The following is a 23,251-nucleotide window of genomic DNA, read 5'->3' on the forward strand; positions in this document are numbered from 1 at the left end:
TTGATTCTTATCTTTACATATTTTGAAGAAATAAAATCCTTTGTTGACGTTATTAAGCAGTGTAGTAGTGAATTACAAGCGTTAGAATGAAAATGAAAGTTATAATTGAAATCAAAATTATGTATACATAAAAGAAGGCTTTGTCCAGAATCCTAGCGACGATTTGCCATGTAACCTTAATATCACTGACTTCCCCGCTGTTATTTTTTTCAGTAGTCTCGTTAAGTTGAATCGGAGCAATGCTGTGTCTTTTAAAATTAATTGGTTGAGATTTTAAATCGCTGTGAACTCTTTTTGTATTCTTTCCTAACATTTTGGTATAACATTGTTTGGTAATTCTTTGGATCCATTCTGGTATTTCTTCATCTTCGGTTTTGAAGTGAATTCTCTGGATAACTATTGTTAACAGTATAGCTAGTACACCTAAGGTTAGAATGAACACCAGGTACAAAGCTATTAAATAAAGAAAAATACCATAGTATACTTACAACTTTCTGTAATACATTGTTAATAAACTCATGATAGACATTAAGTACTGAAATTATTCAAATGCTAATTTTTGGCATTAGTGTTTAAAATCCTTTAGCTTGGATTGGTATAATAAACGTTCCATTTATTGTAATACCAATTTTAAAATATACACAACATTTACCAAAAGCAAAGTCCGTTGTTTGTTAGGGATACCCAACAAAATAATTCGAACGAAAACCAAACTGTCATCACAAGTATATGGTATTGATTCCGTGAAGTTTCAATCAAATTATGATTAGGGGTTTTGGTTTCTGGTACACATGTGTACTGTAGCGTACAGAAATGACAAAATACATGACCATATCAGGCATAAAATGCAGTATATGGTACAGAAAAGTTGAGCTACAATCTGTAATAAACAGTTTTAATCTTGCAAACGAAAGAAATTAAAATTGATATGCAGGTTTTTTTTTTAAATTGGAGGTAGAATTGTTGGCATTTCTATAGAAACAACTATGCGCCTCTCCTGGTCGACCTTTTTTTTTTTAAACTTTCATATGAGTTAGAGTTCCTTCAGACTTTGTAAAATACAAAAAGATCAGATAAGATAGATCATTTAATTTTACATCCCGGTATATTGATGATGTTCTTTCCTTTAACAATCCAAGCTTTTTCTGATTTGGTACTTTTGTTCTCCTGAACTAGCGATTGAAGAGATCACGAATACAGCTTCCTTCGTTTTGTTTCTAGATATTTAACTCGAATTTGACAATAGCGGTAATCTCAGCGGGAAAATATGACAAAGGAGTTTTGTCATTATTTTGTTGACGTTCACCATCATTTCCTACTCTGTAAATCCCATCTAGACACTTCTTGAAAGTAAGTTCACCCTTGACCCAACATAATGAATAACATTGATCGAACTCAATATTGGTTTAGACTGAAGAGAAGACAGTTAGAAAATATAGTGTGTACTGCAGTATGTTTCTAGCACCAACCACAATACGTTTTGATGTTTGATTCCAATGTAGTCAAAATAAATATTATGGAAGTACTTTTCTTTAGTGATTTTGGATATTTGATACATTCAAATCAGTCGCGGGATAAGATTTGTATAATAAAAATAAATTTATAGTATTTTTTCATAGAAATCAATGTATAGTGCAGTATGATGTTGCCATTTCATGAACATGACTCATAAAACATCAGTAAAAATGTATACGTTTGTACAATATTACGTTTTTGCTTGAGCTCCATTTATGATTATTTGAATTTAGATATAAGAAGATGTGATATGAGTGCCAATGAGACAACTCTCCATCCAAGTCATAATTTATAAAAGTTAACCTTTATAGGTCAGGGTACAATCTTTAACACGGAGCCTTCGCTCACACCGAACAGCAACATATAAAAGGGCCTCAAAAATAACTAGTGTAAAACCATTCAAACGGGAAAACCAACGGTTTAATCTATATAAAAAAACAAGAAACAAGAAACACTTATGAACCCATACGTTATGAAGACCATATTTTCGTAATTGCATTGGTCAACAGTATTTCTCCTGAGAGCTATCAATCATTGAAAATGTTTTTGATTTCCAGTAAAATATGTATAAAACTGTTTTAAAACTGACATTTTAAAAAAAAGTAATGGTATCCACAATTTTGTGGTTTACAACATGCATAGTTATTTTTCTGTTTCCCGCATTTACGCAGATATTTTTCTTGCATTGTTTCTGCCTACTGGCATCGTTTCTCACAAGACTGCGTAAAATATAGGAAGTAGATTCAAATGATTTCCCGCAAATAAATTGTTTCCGATCACCAACAATAAAAATAAATTCTGTATAATTTTAAATTAAAATAGTGCCTGTTCAACTTGGCTTTGAGCAACAACTTTTTTTTTCAGTGCTTTGTTTGTATTGTTTTTAGGTTAGTCGCTTTTGTGCCTCGTACTAATAACTTGAGTTAAGCAAAATGCAATTGATATTTACTGTGTGTTCTTATGATGTGCTGTAAAACCGCTATCACAGGTTAGGGGATGGCTAAGGGTACGCAAAAATGATTATTATAACACCGCCACATTGTTAATGTCCCTGTGTCAAGTCATGAGTATGTAGTACAGTGGTTGTCGTTCGTTCAGGTTATATTTTGTTTTTCTTTTGGTTTCTCCTTTGAATTGTTTCACTCAATGTCGGGGTCTTTTATAGCCGCCTATACGGTAAGTTTTTTTTTCTCTCATTGTTGAGAGCTGTATTTCGGCCTATACTAGTAACTACTTACTACCACTTCATTTTAAATCTGTCGGATAGTTGTCTCATATTGGCAACCATACCAAATCTCCTCATTTTTATATATATCCAAATAAAGTTCCCTGAAGTTAAAACCAACTTTCACCACTTGAAGCTCGACCTAAACAACTACTAATGCAATATTTATTTTGAACAATAATGATATAAATAGAAATTGTATGCACGTATTTTTGTTATAAGGAATAAAATAATTGACAAACGTTTTGGGTTGGGGAAATATTCGTGTCTTTAGAAGGCTGTCTTGAAAGTCCTTTAATACATTTAGCTGTAGTTCACGTTTTGCAAAAATAAGATTCTTATTTATAATATATACGTACTTCATCCTCTTTCACTGGTTACGCCTGCATCATATTAATATAAAAGTCAAAAGTATTTCATGTTTAAACAAATGACAAATCTACTTACACAGGTAAGAAGTTGATACAGAGGTACTAGGGATTTCGTCAGATATCATAGTAAGGTATACTCCATATGCTAATAGAACAGTCAATGAAAAGCCAGTCTTTTCACCAGAATCTACTGGGAGTTTGAATACAACTGCAATAAGGACTGCCATAAGTGACATCGGTAAAATGCTGTTGATGATATGAAATATTGGTCGACGACGTAGCTTTATCGAAAAAAATAGGCTTGAAAAACCCGTTATTCCATCTGTGACTTGTTCACCATCTGTACTTGCTGATGTCGAAATCAGCTCCCACTCACCGTTTTCAGTGTAATCACTAATGTCAACAGCTTTATTTTGATTGATTCTTAGAATTACTTCTCCGGTTGTATAAGCCCATGAAATGAGTTTGATTATACAGTCCTGAGTATCAAAAGGATAATATGTGATGTCGGATTTACAAGACACTTTATAGATACCTGGAGGGTTCCAAAATATCCTTCCGGTTTGCGAAATTCGCATTGGAATGGAATGATCAGTTATGACACCGATGTCCCGTATCCTGAAAATAAAATTTTCCGTTTGACTATTTCTGTAACAGTTAAAGGATACTTATGCATTTATAATATGAAGATATAATCTTCAAAAAGTAAATAGTAATTGTGGCTAAATGATAGAGAGAAATAGAATAACAGCCAGAGACGCGAAAGATTCTAAAGGAACATTCAAACTCAGAAGTCGGAAATAAACTGACAACGCCATGACCCCCCCCCCCCCCCCCCCAAAAAGGCAAACAACAGTACACAAAACACAACATAGAACAACTAAGATTGAGCAACACAAAACTCCATCAAAAAAATGGGGTAATCTCAGGGGCTGCGGAAGGGTAAGCAGATCCTGCTCCATATATGGCACCCATCGTGTTACTCATGCAAGTACAAACCAGATTATAACTCTTATTCGGTAGGACGTGGCAATTGGAACGTCATTTGTTGAACAGATATTTCAAAACGGTCAATCATTTTGTGATGGCGTCCGTAAATTTTACCAAAGAATGATTTCAACTTCACCAATTGGAATTCTTGGATTAATAGCTTCCCTATGAGCAGAAACCCTCTATCAAGGAAATCATGATAGGAAATACAAGTCCTGGAATGTTGTATCAACTGGGAGATACATACTCCATATGCAGGCGCTGCTGCAATATTGCTACTAAGAAATGGAAAGTTCACAATAAGGAAACTGAAATCATCTCTTTTGTTGTAAAGGTTTGTATGTATCTTTTGAATCCTTTATATCAAGTTCTGGCAAGGAAAGCTTATTGTATAATTCGAATAAAAAGAGTGCACCAAACATTTTTAATTTTTGCATATTTTTCCATCCATACAAATATTGATACATTCATTTGCAATTTCTGGTTACATCCCCATACGTATCTACTACCATATATAAAGCACTAAATTCCATCTCATGCTTAAGTATAATCCACTTATTAGTATGCTACAATAACAGTCAACGAACACCCACCATTTCCATCACAATTTACCGAAAGTTAGTTTAGATACAATCGAAATAAGGATGGTCACCAGTGATTCCGGAAACATGGTGTTGATGATATCAAATGTTTGTCGACGACGTATTCAAATTAGTTTATGATGTCCTTTTAAGCACAATTGAATCAAATAGCTGAGAATATTTTGGTGTTCATTTTTAAACAGGGATTCTTAGAATAACCATTATTTTTGTGCTACCATTCTTGATTAAACTTGACACCTGACCACTTTTTTCTGTAGATCATGCATTGTCTACTTCAGGTTCAATTTTAGGTTTAAAAAAAACAAATCTTATAATTCCAGTCCAACAGCTTCTCAAAGCCGAAAAGTATATTTATATATTTCAAATTATGTAGAACATCTTTGGTGGTAGAAAAATGGTTGCACGAACCTAAACAAATGTGATGTCGAACGTCATGATGACCAAGGTATATATGATATCTATTTCAATAACACTGAATTGTATTATAGTACAGGAGAGCTAATCATTAATTTTTTTTATTTATTATATGTTGCAGAAAAGTATTGGACAGATGTTCAAAAGAGAAATTCACTACAGAGATCTTCCAACATTGTGCATCAAACATGAGCTGGTAGACAAAAAATGCGGAAAGGTATTAAATTAGGAGCTGTGTATTTTTTCATAAAAGCGTTTCGGTTAATTTCCATTCAAGTATTTTTACTGCAAACATAACAATTGTTAACGACAAGATAATGGCACGAATTTAAATTATTGTTTTCTTTTAGGTGTTATAACTAAAATGGCACGAATGTAACCTATTGTTTTCTTTTTGGTGATATTTAGATTTTCAGACTGCAATTTTTTACCGATATAAATTTAAAAACGCCATGGTCTTTGATTTGTTCCGTCAATTGTTAGGACAAGAAACACAAATACACGTTTTTGGTTATTTTGGCTCTGAACTCCACTTTATTACGTGACTCATACTTACGAGTTTTTGATGACGAGTGTAGGTTTCCAAACATAAGTCTCAGAACTGAACAAGTACTGTATACTTGTAAAATTTGCAGAAAATTTCAATGGATCAGTCCAATTTAGCCGATTGTCATCCCATGTCTTAAATTAAAATAAATGTAAGTTGTTAGATATAAAATTAATACGGAAAAGTTGTGCGAATCATATTTGATATAAGGATTTAAAATTTTAAAGCCCTTTATCCATTTGGTTCAAACATGAATATCTTAATATGGGTAGGTGGTTGTTAACTGTTGGGCATTAACATTTGTATTGATAAGTTTGGTTTCTCGCTTTGGTCTTGTCGAAATACCACAGCAAGGTTACAGACGACGAAAATTTGACGAGAAAATCTTAAAAAAAAACGTTTCATAATAAAAAGAAAACTTTAAAAACTATTGTGTTTAAAACATTGTGTTGATTAAGTTTTTCCTAAATTAGATTGACTTTTAGGTATGCATAGTCAAGACAATAACATTCTAATGTGATAGAAATATATATCCTGTTTAATACTAGAACAACACACAACGTCGAAGTAGTATGTTTGGTAAGGGCTCTATATCTTTAACATCAAACAACATACTCTCCCAAAAAAGAAACGCAACAAACATATTTTTTTCTTCAAAATATGAGTTTTCTAATACGTTGATTGATTGAGACGTGAAAACAGGACCATGTTAATATTTAAAAGACGTATATTTTGATTTAAACCCAATAAAAGTGGCTTTTGGTCACACTTGACTTTTTATGCGAGTCAACATGCGTAAGGCTAAAAGGCTGGAAGGCTTAATGGAATAAATAGGGCAGTTACACGTGCGAATCATGTCTTATCTTTAAGCGAACAAAAAAGACACCTAAATCAGTCGTTAAATTGTTTCTCGAACCTGCTTCGATATGCCAAGACTAGAAACATTCAAGAGACGTGTTGCAGATAAGATATGACCGTACATGTGTCTACGGGCGCCGGAATAAGATCCACAAGGAAGTGCGTTCTTGAGGTCGACAATTTTCGCGGGGTTCCTTTCAAAAGTCTCCGAACTATTGCCTTGATTTAGCAAGGTATTTTTTTTTATATTTTTGTTACGTTCATATGCTATGATAGGCACTTGGTTGAAGATTTCACTGCATTGTATGTCTTTTTGCAGAATGTTCCAATGTTTTTTAAGCGGAATAAAACACGTGCAGATAACAGATTCAAATTCGAAGTTGAAACAAATGTAGCGTTTGTAATAACAAACGACGAACGACAAACTGTAGACGCATTTTTAGCGAGTGGATAGTTTGTTAAAGTTTATGTAAACTTTTCAAACGTATATTAGAAACAAATGATCAAAACATGTGCGCGCTTAGCCGTTTGTATCGTTTGTGTTAGAAAGAAATGCACTCTCAGTGTTAGATTTGAAATGTAATTCCAAATTGTTGGGTTACTTCATTTATTATTACTGAAGTTATTTATTTTATTTGTAATACTTGTAGATACGATTTTTGGGTATTTGCGCATACATGTAACGTTGCGCTCTTATGAATTGTTATATTTCCCGTTTTTAAAGTTTTATGACGTTTAGCCTTTTACGTACGTTAGTTACGTTGTCTAGTTTTTATTCATTACAAATTATTTGATATTCGGAGACACATCGTTATTTTTATAGAGAGATCATAATCGGTAAGAGATAATTTATGTACATTTTTAAGAACAATATTTATTTAAGAAAGAAATATGAAGAATTGTAAAAGTATTTATAAAGTAATATTTATTCAATTAACCTTTAATTTAACAAGTTATTCATTAAGCGTGAAAGAAAGTGTTTCTTATTGTTTGTTTAGTATTATGATTTTAGTGTTTTAAGTTATATTTTTACTTACGATGTATGTTTATGTGTATTTGTATTCTATTGTAGAGAATCGGTTGATATGATATAAAGTATAAGAAGCCAAAATTAAATGTAATTTTGAAGAAATAAAAGATACTTATAGACCGCATACTCGAGTTATCGCCTTATATATAATTTGATGCCTGAATGATGTGATCCGCTACAATTCTCGATTCCTCCAATAAGATGGATAGCGAAGAAGCGTATGAAGAATCTCGGAAGAGAAGAACAGTTAATTTGTCTCAGCTAACTAAGTTATACAATGAATTAGAAACAAAGATGATTTCACGGGATAATATGAAAACTGTAAAAACATTATTCACAAAATTGTGCGACCGATATGAACAATTTAAAACTGCACATCTGGAATGTTTGGATTTGTGTACAAACTCGGATATTTTTGAAACACTAGAAACGAACTTTGATAGTTCACAGAAAAACTTTACAGAATTTCGTGAAAGATTCAATGAGTGGATGCGCGAACCAGAAATTACAAAAGATGAAGAAGACAAGAATAGCCGTGTCACGTCGGTGTCTCGGACTTCATCGTCAACACAGTATAGGCTGAAGCTAGCGAGGGCCAACCGCTTAAAGGCCGAGGTTCAAGTGAAGAAAATGGAAGAAAAGCAAGAGCTAGAACGCGCTCGTCGAGAAATAGAAATGAAAGAACAGATGTTAGAAAGAAAAAGTCAGCTAGAAGAAGCAAAGTTAGAAGAATCTGTGTGGCAAGAAGAAGAAGAAGAAGATACTGAGGTAACATTTAAGAACCAGCAAAACATAAACGTGCCATTTAACACAGAAAATAAGACAATTAATAATAAGGAACATGTTATAACAAAGAGTACAGAAAATGCCGTTTCAAGGATAGAGTGCACCACTCCCGGAAGTTTACAGTCAAGCAGCAGCATCGATACTGCATTCCAAAGATTAGCATCAACACTACAAGAAGGATTCAATCTACCTAAACCTGAACTTTTGACTTTTGATGGAAAACCCACAGATTACTGCAAATTTATAAAGAACTTTGAAACGAATGTTGAATGTAGAGTTACAGATGATCAGTTAAAGTTAAGTTATTTAATACAGTATTGTAAAGGTGAGGCTAAATCTTCGATTGAAGATTGTGTATTGTTAGAGAAAAAGGGTTATGAACGTGCTAGGTCTATTTTACACTCACGTTATGGCAGGTCACACATGATAGTTAGGTCTTATATAGAAAATCTTGTATATGGTGCCCCGATAAAGGCGTCAGATTTTGAGTCACTTTCAAAATTAGCTCTTGAAATGCAAAAGTGTGAGATCACTTTATCACAATTAGGATATGTTTCTGATATAGATAATACTGATAATCTTAGAAAGATTGTAAAGCGCTTACCTATGCATTTAAGGGTAAAATGGGTTGATATTGCTCATTCCATAACTGAAAATGGTAGAGAACCTAGATTTTCTGATTTAGCAAATTTTATTGATAAAAAGTCTCGTCTAGCTTCGTCAATGTTTGGTCTAGATCTCGTAAGAGAAAACTCAAATACATATAGAAAAGATATAGACAAACGTACTGATATGAATACAAGAGAAAAGGTATCTACATTTGCTTCTAATAATATGTATGACAGCAAGGCTACGACACAAGATCATAAATGTATTTGTTGTAATGGTACATGTAATAATTTAGAATTGTGTGTAAAATTCAAGTCTATGAGTTTAATCGATAGAGTCAATTTTGTAAGAACTGCTAAGCTATGTTTTAATTGTTTAAAGGGTAAACATTTTTCAAGGGACTGTAGAAAAGCTAAAATGTGTACTGTAGAAAATTGTAGCTCTAAACATCACATTTTAATGCATAGTTGGGGTAAAAATAACAACACTGATCACACGGCTACAAAGGTAGGCATCCATTGTTCATCCGCCGGGACAGTTATTAAGAATTGTCTAGGAATTATACCCGTCGAGGTTAAAGGGTCAAATGGAAAAACTTGTCAAACTTATGCCTTGATTGATGATGGAGCGGATAAAACGTTATGTGACGAGCGTTTGATAAAAATGCTAGAAACCGAAAGTAGACCGGTTACATTTAAAATGACAACAGCAACAGCACAGCGAGTCCGACATGAAGGTCAAGAGGTTGACTTACATGTACAATCAGTTGACAGCAACTGTCCGATAACACTTAGTAAGGTATGGTCAGTTAAAAATCTACCGATATCGACACACTCAGCCGCAAATAATAAAGATATTAAGAGTATTAAACACTTGTCAGATATTTATATACCAGAAATAAGCAGCAATAAAGTTCTGCTTCTAATAGGCACCGATACACCAGAAGCACATATTCCCATAGAAGTGCGTTCAGGAAGTAGTCATGAGCCATATGCCGTACGAACACGCTTAGGATGGATCGTTAGAGGACCAATCAACAACACAAGCACCAGTGATGTAGTTAACATCAATTTTGAGCATGCAGATAATGTACTTTTGCAGCAGCAGTTAGAGCGACTTTGGACCACTGATTTTCTCGATCAGCCTAGCACGGAGAAAGTATGCATGTCTCTGGAGGATAAACGCGCCTTGAAAACAATGGAGTCAACAATAGCCTATGAAGATGGACACTATAAACTCGGATTACCGTGGCGGGATGAAAATGTAAAATTGCCGAATAATTTGCCTTTAGCACATGCTCGATTAAATCAATTACACCGCAAATTGTCACATGATCCGAAGCTGCATGAGATGTACACAGCAACGGTAAGTGATTATATACAAAAAGGATATGCAAAGGAAGTTACTGATGTAAGTAATGAGTCAAGTCACATATGGTACCTTCCACACCACCCTGTCACAAATGAACATAAACCCGGAAAGGTGAGAGTAGTCTTCGACTGTGCAGCCAAATTTAAAGATGTTTCGCTAAATAGCCGATTATTACAAGGTCCAGACTTTATGAACAGCTTGGTAGGAGTTCTAATGAGATTTAGACAAGACCACATTGCATTAGCTGCTGATATAGAGGCTATGTTTCATCAAGTCCGCGTGAAAGACGATGACTGTGATGCTTTACGATTTTTATGGTGGCCTAATGGAAACTTAAAAGTACAGCCAAAATGTTACCAGATGCAGGTTCATCTGTTTGGTGCAACATCATCGCCCAGTTGTGCTGCATACGCATTGAAAAAGACAGCTATTGACAACGGTGAGTTATTTGAAACAGAGATAGCATCAACCGTAGAGAGAAACTTTTATGTAGACGACCTCTTGAAGTCAGTGGACACGGAAGAAAGGGCCGTTCAGCTTGCAACGGATTTACGAGAAATTATGAAACGTGGTGGATTCCGATTAACGAAGTGGTTAAGTAACAGTAAAGTCGTTATAAACGAAATACCGAATTCGGAACGAGCACCTTCAGTTGAAATTTTGAAGTCAAACACAGCTTTGCCGACCGATCGCGCACTAGGCGTAATATGGGACGTAAATGATGATGCCATCAAATATAAAGTCAAACTCGAGGAGAAGCCGCTGACAAGACGCGGAATAACTTCTACGGTAAGTTCGATATTTGATCCACTGGGACTCATAGCGCCAATCATTTTAAAAGGGAAGATTATATTACAAGATCTAAGTAAACAGCCAATTAAGCTTGGATGGGACGATCCTATACCAAAAGAAAAAGAAGAAGAATGGATAAAATGGAAATCGACACTGCCAGAAATTGAAAATATATCAATACCTAGATGCTTCAAGACAAAAGACATGAAAGAAATATCTGATGCTCAACTTCATATATTTAGCGATGGTTCTGAAATTGGTTATGGAGCATGCGCTTACTTACGTCTAGTAGACACTAATGGAAAAGTGAACTGTTCACTTATTCTGGGAAAATCTCGTTTAGCGCCATTAAAACAGACAACGATTCCCAGACTAGAGTTATCAGGTGCCGTTGTTGCTTGCAAACTTTACGAACTAATTAGAGACGAATTAGAGATTAAGATTGACAGCGTAGTATTTTGGACCGACTCTATGATAGTACTTGGATACATTAAGAATGAATCTCGTCGTTTTAAAACATTTGTTGCAAACAGATTAAGCAGCATTCACGAGTTGACATCACCAGGTCAGTGGCGATATGTAGATACAAGATCAAATCCTGCCGACATAGCATCTAGAGGCATTCTTGCAACAGAAAATAAACAGATCAAATTTTGGCTCCATGGACCAGAATTCTTGTTGAAAGACTCGTATGAATGGCCGAAACCAAAAGCTGTATCAACGGTAGACGAGCAAGACATTGAGATCAAAAGGGTCGTTATGATTAACTCAACTACAACTGATTCGATACGCGATATAATTACATACTTTTCAAACTGGCAAGTATTACAACGGACTGTAGCATGGCTAATCCGTTTCAAGAAATATTGTATACGTCGTTTCTTAAAACGAGACGACGAAATAAAGACAGACAGCTTAAATGCTGATGAATTACAGGAAGCAACAAGGTATATATTGATACATGTACAACAAGAATCATTCTTAAATGAAATCAAAATGATTGAAAAGCAAAATCCTGTTAAGAAAGATAGTCGTTTAGCATCTTTAAATCCTGTTATGCATGATGGGTTATTGCGCGTCAAGGGACGTCTTAACTTGTCACTAACCAAATGTCCGGTCATTATACCAAATTCTCATCACGTGACCACTTTGATAATCAGGTCGTTTCATGAACAAAATGGTCATACAGGAATGGCACAAGTGCTAGCATCATTACGGGAAAAGTATTGGATTTTAAAAGGACCTAGTACTGTCCGAACAGTTTTGAACAGGTGTGTAAGATGTAGACGATATCAAGCACCGCTTTGTTTTCAGAAGATGGCTTCTGTTATAGACGATCAGAAAACTCCTGATAAACCACCATTTACCTTTGTTGGAATAGACTACTTTGGTCCATTAAATGTTAAAGTTGGACGTTCAGTCGTTAAAAGATACGGTTGCCTTTTTACATGTCTGACAACAAGAGCTGTTCACATAGAAGTAGCTCATAGTTTGACTACAGATTCCTTTATTTCTGCTTTCCAACGTTTTACGAGCAGGCGAGGCATACCTGAAAAGGTGTATAGTGATAACGGGACAAATCTTGTCAGTGGAGAATCGGAACTTCGGAAATATATTGATCAATGGAACAAAACAAAAATATCCAGTTACATGTCACACAAGGATATTAATTGGACTTTCAATCCGCCAAACGCTAGTCATCGTGGTGGTGTATGGGAAAGAATGATTCGTACGACACGCAAAATTCTCAGAGCTCTTGCAAATGAACAACTGCTTACCGATGAACAGTTACTAACCTTTATGGCTGAAGCCGAAAGAATCGTCAATGATAGACCGATAACAGCAGTCAGTAATGATTCTCGAGATTTGCCAGTTCTCACACCGAATATGTTATTACTAATGAAAAACAACACTTCAATACCGCAAGGGGTGTTTGACGAGAAAGATGTGTATGCTAAAAGGTGGTGGAAGCAGATACAATACTTAGCCAATGTATTCTGGAGACGTTGGTTACGTGAATATTTGCCAACTTTACAACAGAGAAATAAATGGCAAAGAGAACAACGAGATGTAAAGATTGACGACATTGTAATCGTTGCAGATGACCATACGTCGAGAGGACAGTGGCCATTGGGCCGAGTAATTGAGGTCATTAGGAGCCGCGATAGTCTTATACGTAGTTGTGTGATCAAAACAAAAGAGTCAAAATTTTTAAGACCAGTAACTAAATTATGCATACTTGAATGTTCTCAATAGAATTTACAATAATTAATTGATATTTTATTAGTTTTTTGTGTGATGACAATTTTAAGAAATGTCATGGTGGGGAGTGTTAGATTTGAAATGTAATTCCAAATTGTTGGGTTACTTCATTTATTATTACTGAAGTTATTTATTTTATTTGTAATACTTGTAGATACGATTTTTGGGTATTTGCGCATACATGTAACGTTGCGCTCTTATGAATTGTTATATTTCCCGTTTTTAAAGTTTTATGACGTTTAGCCTTTTACGTACGTTAGTTACGTTGTCTAGTTTTTATTCATTACAAATTATTTGATATTCGGAGACACATCGTTATTTTTATAGAGAGATCATAATCGGTAAGAGATAATTTATGTACATTTTTAAGAACAATATTTATTTAAGAAAGAAATATGAAGAATTGTAAAAGTATTTATAAAGTAATATTTATTCAATTAACCTTTAATTTAACAAGTTATTCATTAAGCGTGAAAGAAAGTGTTTCTTATTGTTTGTTTAGTATTATGATTTTAGTGTTTTAAGTTATATTTTTACTTACGATGTATGTTTATGTGTATTTGTATTCTATTGTAGAGAATCGGTTGATATGATATAAAGTATAAGAAGCCAAAATTAAATGTAATTTTGAAGAAATAAAAGATACTTATAGACCGCATACTCGAGTTATCGCCTTATATATAATTTGATGCCTGAATGATGTGATCCGCTACACTCAGTATTATTACCAACATAAGTATTGCGGTTGTCCACGCTGCTAAACAAATGATTCTATGTTGAAAAATCATGATATTTTTTCACATGTTGCATTTCTTTTTTGGGAGGCACTAACCAATTTATTTTAGTGCAGGCTACCAAGAAGTGTTCGTAGTGGGATAAAGGGGAAAAGAGTGTGTGTAAAAGTAAAGGAGAATACTTATCAAATTAGTATACTTACCATAGATAAATGTCCCGAAACTGTAAGTTCCTGCTTTTTTATATCCTAAAAGACAAAACTACATCTTTCTATATATTTTTATATTGTCACTATATTTTGGATTAACTATGAAACTTTTATGTTCTCAATCTTGTTACTCCAATAAAAACAATTATGGGCAGATATGTGCGTGTGCATAATCCCATAAAATTTTATATGATTGTTCACTATTAACTTTTTTTTTGTTATTTCAACTCGTCATTTGATAACAGTTTTTTTATTACCATTTTTGTAACATCAAATGTAGTCCATGTTATGATTTAAGGGAAATGTGGGTTTACGCCAATAGGATAGCAACTCAAGTACACAAAAAAAAAACCTACAAAATAACACAAAATCATTCTAGGGGTTATATAGTAAATATGGTCTTCACCAACAGACAGTTGTAAATACCATGTGTTAATCTCAATATCCTAAAGGCATGTTAAAATTTATCAAAGACCATCAAGTGAGAATTGCCTTGAACTTCTAATTACCCAAATGACAAAACAAATTAAGCAAAAATTGAACCTGAGAGCTACCTTACCAGATTGTTTACTGTTAGAAGGTTTAAAGTGATCATAATAAAAATTGTTTCGTTTGGTCTCTGCTGAACCACATAATCGTCAAATATTTCATCTCTTAAACTTGTTTCAAGACTCGTACTGTAATCATCTGACGCTGGAATTAGTCCTGTAGATAAGAAAAAGACTATTTATTTGTTTGTAGAAAAAATAGAGAATGTTAGAAAATTTAAATTGCAAAAATTTAGTTGATACTTAAAAGCTTAAAAAAAAATCCAAATGAGTTACAATATTTAACAAACACAAATTTGAAAGTACATGTATTAATATTTAAGTCAAATTAGGAGCATGAATATCTAACAATAAGTAATCGTACTAAAATAAGTGAAAAAAAATATTCATGAATACTATAAAAAGATAATAAAATCAGACCGACACTTACCAAATTTGGTTAGTAATAATAGGAGTATCATTATGATGTTACGGAAACATTTGAAGACCATCTTATAACAACGTATAATTATAATCAACACTTTAATGACCAATATATTCACATGTCTTAGGGGGATTGCAATTCTTATTGAAATAGATGACCACTAATGGTCATCTGATCAAATGAATAATTAAACGGCATGGTTCATTATACGTCAATATAACTACTGCCAGTATATGTCATTGAATATAAATAATACAGTATCGGAGACTATTGTTAAATAGTATTTAAATCTCATGTGTATGTTTGATAGATAGATGAACACAATATGCATTTAGTATTAATTATAATGTACGATATGAATAAATGGCGACAGTCTATAAGTTATCCCAGATACAATAAGAATCCCTCAACAATGAACGAAAATGATGATAATTTTCTCTAAGATATTACTCAAACTTTGAAAATATGAATTTATCACTCAATCCTATAAATATGAAAAAGGAGTAGAGGCAACAATGTCCGCAAAAGCAACATTTAGTGATAATAAATTGTTTGTAAGTAAGGGGAAAATGTGAAGTTTCTTAACACGCTTCTAATTATAATGTAGACTCTATTATGACACTTTTTGTCGATTTTGACCGTGTAAGTGAAACAGATACATGAATTATTGTTTTATCTATTTAAACCGGTAAAATATTATTCAAAACGTCCTTGAATGTTTACTTTTCCTCTCAGTATTTCAGCTTCATGTGCAAACAATGCGATTCTAGGTTCGTCTATTTAGCAACATTCCAGCGATGCCTGCATACGGAGTATATATCTCCACAATTCATACGATATTCCCGAGCATGTGTATCTTATTATGATGTTCTTGATAGAGAGTTGATGCTCAATATTAAGGAAGCTGTTAAACAAAGAGTTCCAAATGGTAAAGTTGAAATTATTCCTGCGTTAATACGGACGCCATCACGAGTTGGATCATAGTGATCGTTATGGAATATCCGTTTCACAGATGATAGCATATATGTTCCTAATGTCATAATTACAATCTTGTCCCTTTTTCTCGAATGTGACCTACCGAATTAGACTTGTAACGGGGTTTGTACTAGCATGAGCAACGCGACGTGCCACATCTGGATTTACTGACCTTTCCAGAGCACATGAGATCAGTTTTTAGTGGGGTTTGTGTTGTTCAAGTCTTTAGTTTTCTATGTTGTGCCTTGAATACTTGTTTGTTTGTCTTTTTTCTTTTTTAGCCGTCCACACGTCAAAGGACCAATAGAGGCGATGGCTCAATGATATGGTAAAAAAACAATAATCTTATAGCAAGTGAATATATAGTTTAAAGTTATATCGATCGCTGCAAATAAAATAATTGTTGTTTCCAACCCACACAAGACTAGACTCTTAACCTGACACATCTCTTCGGCTCATCTGGTTCCCCTATGGAGCTATGAATGAATGGTAGTTATAAAATCAATCGTTATTTAGGAAACGACCAATTTGATGAAAACAAATATTCTGTTCAAGCAGAAGACAAAAATATATTCTGAATGTAGATTCTTATCATACCTTATAGTGTTAAATTTTGAAAAAAAAATTAATTTGATTGATACATGTCGAAAAACTAAATAAACGTGTTTGCCTTTGCGCGAAACAATATTTTTGACTCAGAGAATAACCCACCCATACCCCTATCCCCTTCTTAAAGTTAAATGATTGCTCCCTCATGTATTATCGAAGTCATCACTTGGAGAGTGTATATGCAAAAGAAAAAGTGCCCTAACCTTTATGATGAGAAATCCTCTTCTGAACAACCCTTTGTTAATGAATTGCATTATATTTCTTTTCGTTTTTAATGATATAAAAAATATTATCAAGTTTCACTAAGATAACAACTGTACCAGTAGTGTCAGAATTTTGCAATTCAAAAAATCTTTTGATGTCTTTTTGTTCTAATATTAATCATAGTATAATTACTCTTGAAAAAAAAAATGACATTTAATTGATTACCATTTTCTCTATCATGTGTTGTTACAATGAGATAATAACATTTCTACTGTGCTGCTCTGTGTTAACATGAATTATCAATGATATATGGTTATAATGACGCTGATGAAACGCGCGTCTGGCGTACACAATTCTGATTCTGGTATTATGATTTATTGACATAAGGTACTGTTATTTATACAAAATGATTGCCAATGCGTAGACTCAAATGTAAATGTTATTTTTTGTTTTTGTTTTAGATACATATATTATGATTTTTAGAAGGATTCGTAAATGTAAAATAGATACAAACAATAATGTCACAGAGATAAAAAGAGAAATATAATAGAGAAAAATAGACATAATTTTAATAATCTTCGTCATATGACCTCTAGTTGAAAGCAACCATGCAACATTTTATTATTATAAAGGAAATAATATTGATCTATCTCAAAATAAAGTTGAGAATGAAAATGGGTAATGTGTCAAAGAGACAACAGCCCGATCTAATAGTAGAAAAACAGCCTGATACAATTGCATCTACTCCCAATTAGTTTAGAACATAAATGTATAGCCCTTTCCTGACAACAATAGTGCTGTTGATATTAGTGTTTACTAAAACTAACAAAAACATTTGCAAATATGAAACTTTTGGCGAAAGTAATATAGATTCAGACCATTTTGAGAAAAATTTACTTGTTCACGATTATGCTCATTGTTGAAAGCCATAAGATTACCAATAATTGATAACATTTACGTCACTGAACTAAAAAAAATTTACATGGAGAAAAAATAATCCCATTAAACAAGCAAGACTGGATTTCTTTTTTGATATCGCAAGGCCTTAATCAACATGTACAAGATATACACATTCTTAACAGTTACAGATCCGATCACTCTCCAATAATGTTACATTTAAAGATGAATAACTTTATAATTGGTAAAGGTTTATGGAAATTTAACAATTCACTTTTACATGACATTGAATATTCAGTTGCTGTTAAAGAGACTATAAATAAAGTAAAAGAACAATGTGCATCACTAGTATACAACAGAGAAACATTAGAAAAGATAAATGACTTAGAAATTCAATTTACTATAAACGATCAACTCTTTCTAGAAACTATATTAACAGAAATTAGAGAAAAATCAATTTCATATGCTTCTTTTAGGAAGAGACAAAAAGATAAAAAAGAAAGAATACTATTAGAAGATATTAAAAAACTAGAAGAACAAACATTGTCAGAAGAAATATTTATTGAAACTGAAAAAAAGAAAACTGATCTAAAAGTATTAAGACAAGAAAAGATGAGGGGGTCCTACATCAGATCTAAAATGCAATGGATAGAAGAAGGAGAAAAACCTTCAAATTTTTTTCTAAATTTAGAAACTAAACATTTTATAGATAAAACTATTCCAAAATTAGTCAATGAAAAAGAGGACACTATCAGTGAGCAAGATAAAATATTAAAAGAAGCAAACAATTATTACAAAAGGCTATATACTAAAACAGAAAGTTTGAATAATGTTAACCTAAATAATGAAATCCCTTATACTGATATTAAAAAACTAAATAATACTATTAGAGAATCTTTGGAGGGTGAAATTACTTGTGGTGAATTAACAACAGCTTTGCGAAAAATGAAAAATGAAAAAAGCCCTGGGTCAGATGGTTTCACAAATGAATTTTTCAAGTTTTTTTTGGATAGATGTAGGAAAATTTGTATTTCGGTCTATAATTAATGGTTACGAAAAGGGGGAATTATCAATTACTCAAAGACAAGGTGTTATAACCTGTATACCAAAGGGAAATAAACCTAGACAGTTCATGAAAAATTGGCGACCTATAAGTTTACTAAATACCACGTATGAATTAGCTGCATAGCTGAGCGTATAAAATTAGTTTTACCTCAAATTATTAACAGTGATCAGACCGGTTTTATTCCGGGTAGATTTATAGGGGAGAATACTCGTCTTATTTACGATATATTATTTCATACAGAACTAAATGATTTACCAGGACTGCTCCTTCTCATAGACTTTGAAAAAGCTTTTGATTCTGTATCATGGAATTTCATTGAAGACGTTTTAGACTTTTTCAATTTCGGCCCCTCTATAAAACAATGGGTAAGAACCTTTTACAAAAATATAAGTTCTGCAGTTTCTCAAAATTGTTTTTTATCTGAATTCTTTGAAATTCAAAGAGGTTGTCGACAAGGGGATCCTTTATCACCTTATATATTTCTTTTATGTGCAGAAATACTTGGAATTTTAATTAGAAAAAATAAAGAAATAAAGGGAATTAAAATAGATGATACTGAATATTTGATCTCTCAATAAGCTGATGACACGTCAATTATTCTTGACGGTAAACCATAGTCCCTTGACGCATCTCTCCGCTTATTACATAAATATGCTGAAATGTCTGGTCTCCGTATGAACTTAGACAAGACAAAGGTGGTGTGGATAGGAAAGAAAAAATATAGTCAAGGTACCATATGTGTAAATTGGGGATTGGAATGGGGTTCCAGTAGATTAACACTATTAGGAATAAACTTTTCTGTCAATTTGCAAGAAATGGAAGCTTTGAACTATTATCCTAAAATAAAAGAAATTAAAAATATAATGAATATTTGGTCTAGACAAACACTTACTCCAGTGGGAAAGATAACAATTATCAAGACGCCAATTATTTCAAAATTAAATCATCTGTTTTTAACATTACCAACACCATGCAATTGTACTCTTAAACGACTTATTCGTACAATATATTCATTTATTTGGGAAAACAAAACCTCACAGGATTAAAAGAGAAATATTATGTCTGGAACATAAATTTGGGGGGATGAAAATGTTAGATATTGAAGAATATATAAAAGGGTTAAAATTAACGTGGGTCTGACGGTTGCTAAAAAACCAATACAAAACTCAAAAAGCTTATAGAAGGCACAGAAAATATTGATATTGGAAAAATCTAGTATTTCTAGGCCCACCCAACAAGTGTAAAAACCCCTTTTGGAAAGAGGTTTTTAAAGCATGAACAGAAATGCAAAGTAAACTTAAAACAAAAAATGAAGAAGAATTTTTGACAGATTCACTTTGGAATAATGGAAATATTAAAATAGGTAGCAGATCTGTGTTCTATAAAGACTGGGCTGATAACGGTATTTTGTTGATTAATGATCTGGTAGATAATGAGGGTAAATTTATGTCGTTTGAGCAATGTAAAAATATTTATGAAATTAAATCTAACTTTCTAGTTTATAATGGAGTTATATCAGCAATAAAATCATATCAAAATTCTCTTAAACATTATATCTCTATAGAAAATCTTTATAAAGTTCATGGACCAATTCTACCAAATAATATTAGAACATTTTTTTGGTCAAATAAAGGGTCAAAAGATATGTATAATGTTTTCTCAGAAAAAAAAGTAGTACAAGGCCTTGTTGTGAAGATAAAAAGTGGCCTAAAAGATTAAACAAAACATGTGATTGGAAAAAAGTGCATAATATGTCGTTCTACACCACAAAAAGCTCTAAACTTCATTGGTACCAGTACAGAAAAGTTCACAGAATCATAGGCACAAATGAATTTTTATTTAAAATTAAGATAAAACAATCAGATAAATGTACTTTCTGTAATGAAGCTATTGAAGATATTGAGCACATATTTTGGACATGTCATAAAATTTCAGATTTATTGATTGATTTTGGTGATTGGATTTATAACCAAACACAAATATTGATTCCATTTAATATAGATATTATTTTATTTGGAAATTTAGGTAACAACGGAAATAAAATGATAAAAAACTTAATAATACTTCTGACAAAATTCTATATTTACAGAACAAAACTTTGTGAAAATAAGGTAAATTTTACAGGACTTAAAAACTACCTCAAAGAATCTCTGGCACTAGAAAAGAATTTATTTTTTAAAAGAAAGCCTTTTCATATGGCCAATATCTGCTGGGACCCCTGGATTCCAATTTTAGAAGACTAGGTTGATTATCAAACAAAAAAAAAATAAAAAATAGTACATTATGTACCGGAATTATTTTATGTACATTTCTTTCCTTATCCACATCACCACCTATGTTATGATTTGATACTGTTATATATGTTGGTTTATATATATGCTTGATGTTTTGTGTATGTTCCTCTAAGTTGCAAATATTTAAATAAATAAATCCTGCAAGCTATATTATGAATGCTGTAAGTAAAATATATATATATATATATATTTTTGCTTTTTTGCTTTTTCCAAAATTCCAAATTTCTGTGATTTTTTATTTACATTTATTCTTTTATTTTTTATCTATTCAGATTTATTGATCATTCTATATTGATAATGTTTTAGTTGGATATATTAAAATTAACAATGATTTATAAATGTATATATTACAGTTGAATAAACTAACAAAGACTAACCAAATTGATTATATGCTACTAACAGTTAACGAAGCCGGGATGAAGTACCGGTATTTGATGTATCCACTAACAAATGTCAAACTAACAATAAAAAAAAAAAAAAAAAAAAAAAAAAAAAAAGAAACATTTACGTCATTGGATCTCTGGTGGAAAGTTATCTGATTGGCAATCATACCACACATTCTTATTTCAATAATAATAAATGTTTTAAATCAGTTTAATAGCTCGATAAAAAATTCAAAATATTCCATCGAATAAAGTTAATTACAAAAAGTCATTATTAATGCACTCAGATAATGGATTTTTGAATTACCAATATAAATTGAATTGTACAAATAGTCTAAGATAAACAATTACTGCTTATTGATGTAGTGCTATGTCATTTTGTAATTATTTCATCAATCCTCTTTAAGTTTATCAATAGTGGTTAGACAATTGAAAAAGTCAATGCACCCAAACATTAACCTGAATCTGACTCCAATTAACGTTCAATTAGGAAAATAAAAAAGAAAAGACTGCATTGTGTTCGTCGACCTTGAATCCTACTGATTTAACTAAAGATAAGTGAATTAATTCCCGGTATCAATTATATTCGATGTTTTATTCATTGTTTATAACGTTTAAAAACTTAGCTGTCCGTCTTATGAGTTCTGACGACGATCCATGTTATTATCTTGCACTTCTCTGTAAAGTTGGTCTTCTTTAAAAGAGGGACGAAAGATACCAAAGGGACAGTCAAAATCATAAATCTAAAACAAACTGACAACGCCATGTCTAACAATGAAAAAGACAAACAAACAACAGCACACATGACACAACATAGAAAACTAAAGAATAGACAACATGAACCCCACCACAAAACCAGGGGTTATCTCAGGTGCTCCGGAAGGGTAAGCAGATCCTGCTCCACATGTGGCACCCGTCGTGTTGCTTATGTGATAACAAATCCGGTAAATAGTCTAATTCGGTAGGTTACATTCATGAAACGGAAGGGGATTGTAGTTACGACGTAAGGAATATATCCGATATCATTTGTGAAACGGTTATTCCATAACGGTCAACCAACTCGTGATGGCGTCCGTAAAATTTACGAAGGGATGATTTCAACTTCACCATTTGGAACTCTTGGTTTAATAGCTTCCTTGTGAGCAGCAACCCTCTATCAAGAAAATCATGATAGGAAATGCAAGCACGGAAATATCGTATCAATTGGGAGATATATATACCCCGTATGCAGGTGCTGCTGGAATGTAGCTACTTAGAAATGGAAAGCTGAAATCATCTCTTTTGTCGTAAAGTTTTGTTTTCAACCGACTTTCGTTGTAAATTTCTAGATGTAAGTCAAGTTATGAGGCTGACTTAACTGTATCTGTAGTATCCTTTATCTCTAGCTCGATGGGATAAATGCGTTCCAAATAGTCACCAAATTTGGAATTAGTTAGTGAAAGAACATCATCTATATAGCGGAAAGTAGAGATATAGGATATTGCTAACTTCTTATCTTTCTTCCTAAGAAGTTCCTGCATGAAGTCAGCCTCATAA

At 32.7% G+C, this 23,251-nt stretch overlaps 1 protein-coding gene across 1 annotated transcript; it reads right to left on the reverse strand.

Moving 5' to 3' along the window:
- LOC143068303 (acetylcholine receptor subunit beta-like) lies at positions 1-15,381 on the reverse strand. Its single transcript, XM_076242243.1, has 6 exons — positions 15,294-15,381; positions 14,875-15,020; positions 14,310-14,354; positions 5,674-5,798; positions 3,188-3,729; positions 1-453 (listed from the first exon to the last, which is right to left on the reverse strand). The coding sequence occupies exons 1-6, from the start codon at positions 15,352-15,354 to the stop codon at positions 53-55; spliced, it is 1,320 nt and encodes a 439-aa protein (XP_076098358.1). The 5' UTR covers positions 15,355-15,381; the 3' UTR covers positions 1-52.
- Between the last annotated feature and the right edge of the window lie 7,870 nt (positions 15,382-23,251).

This window comes from Mytilus galloprovincialis, chromosome 3, assembly GCF_965363235.1.
Source record: "Mytilus galloprovincialis chromosome 3, xbMytGall1.hap1.1, whole genome shotgun sequence".
NCBI lineage: Eukaryota > Metazoa > Mollusca > Bivalvia > Mytilida > Mytilidae > Mytilus > Mytilus galloprovincialis.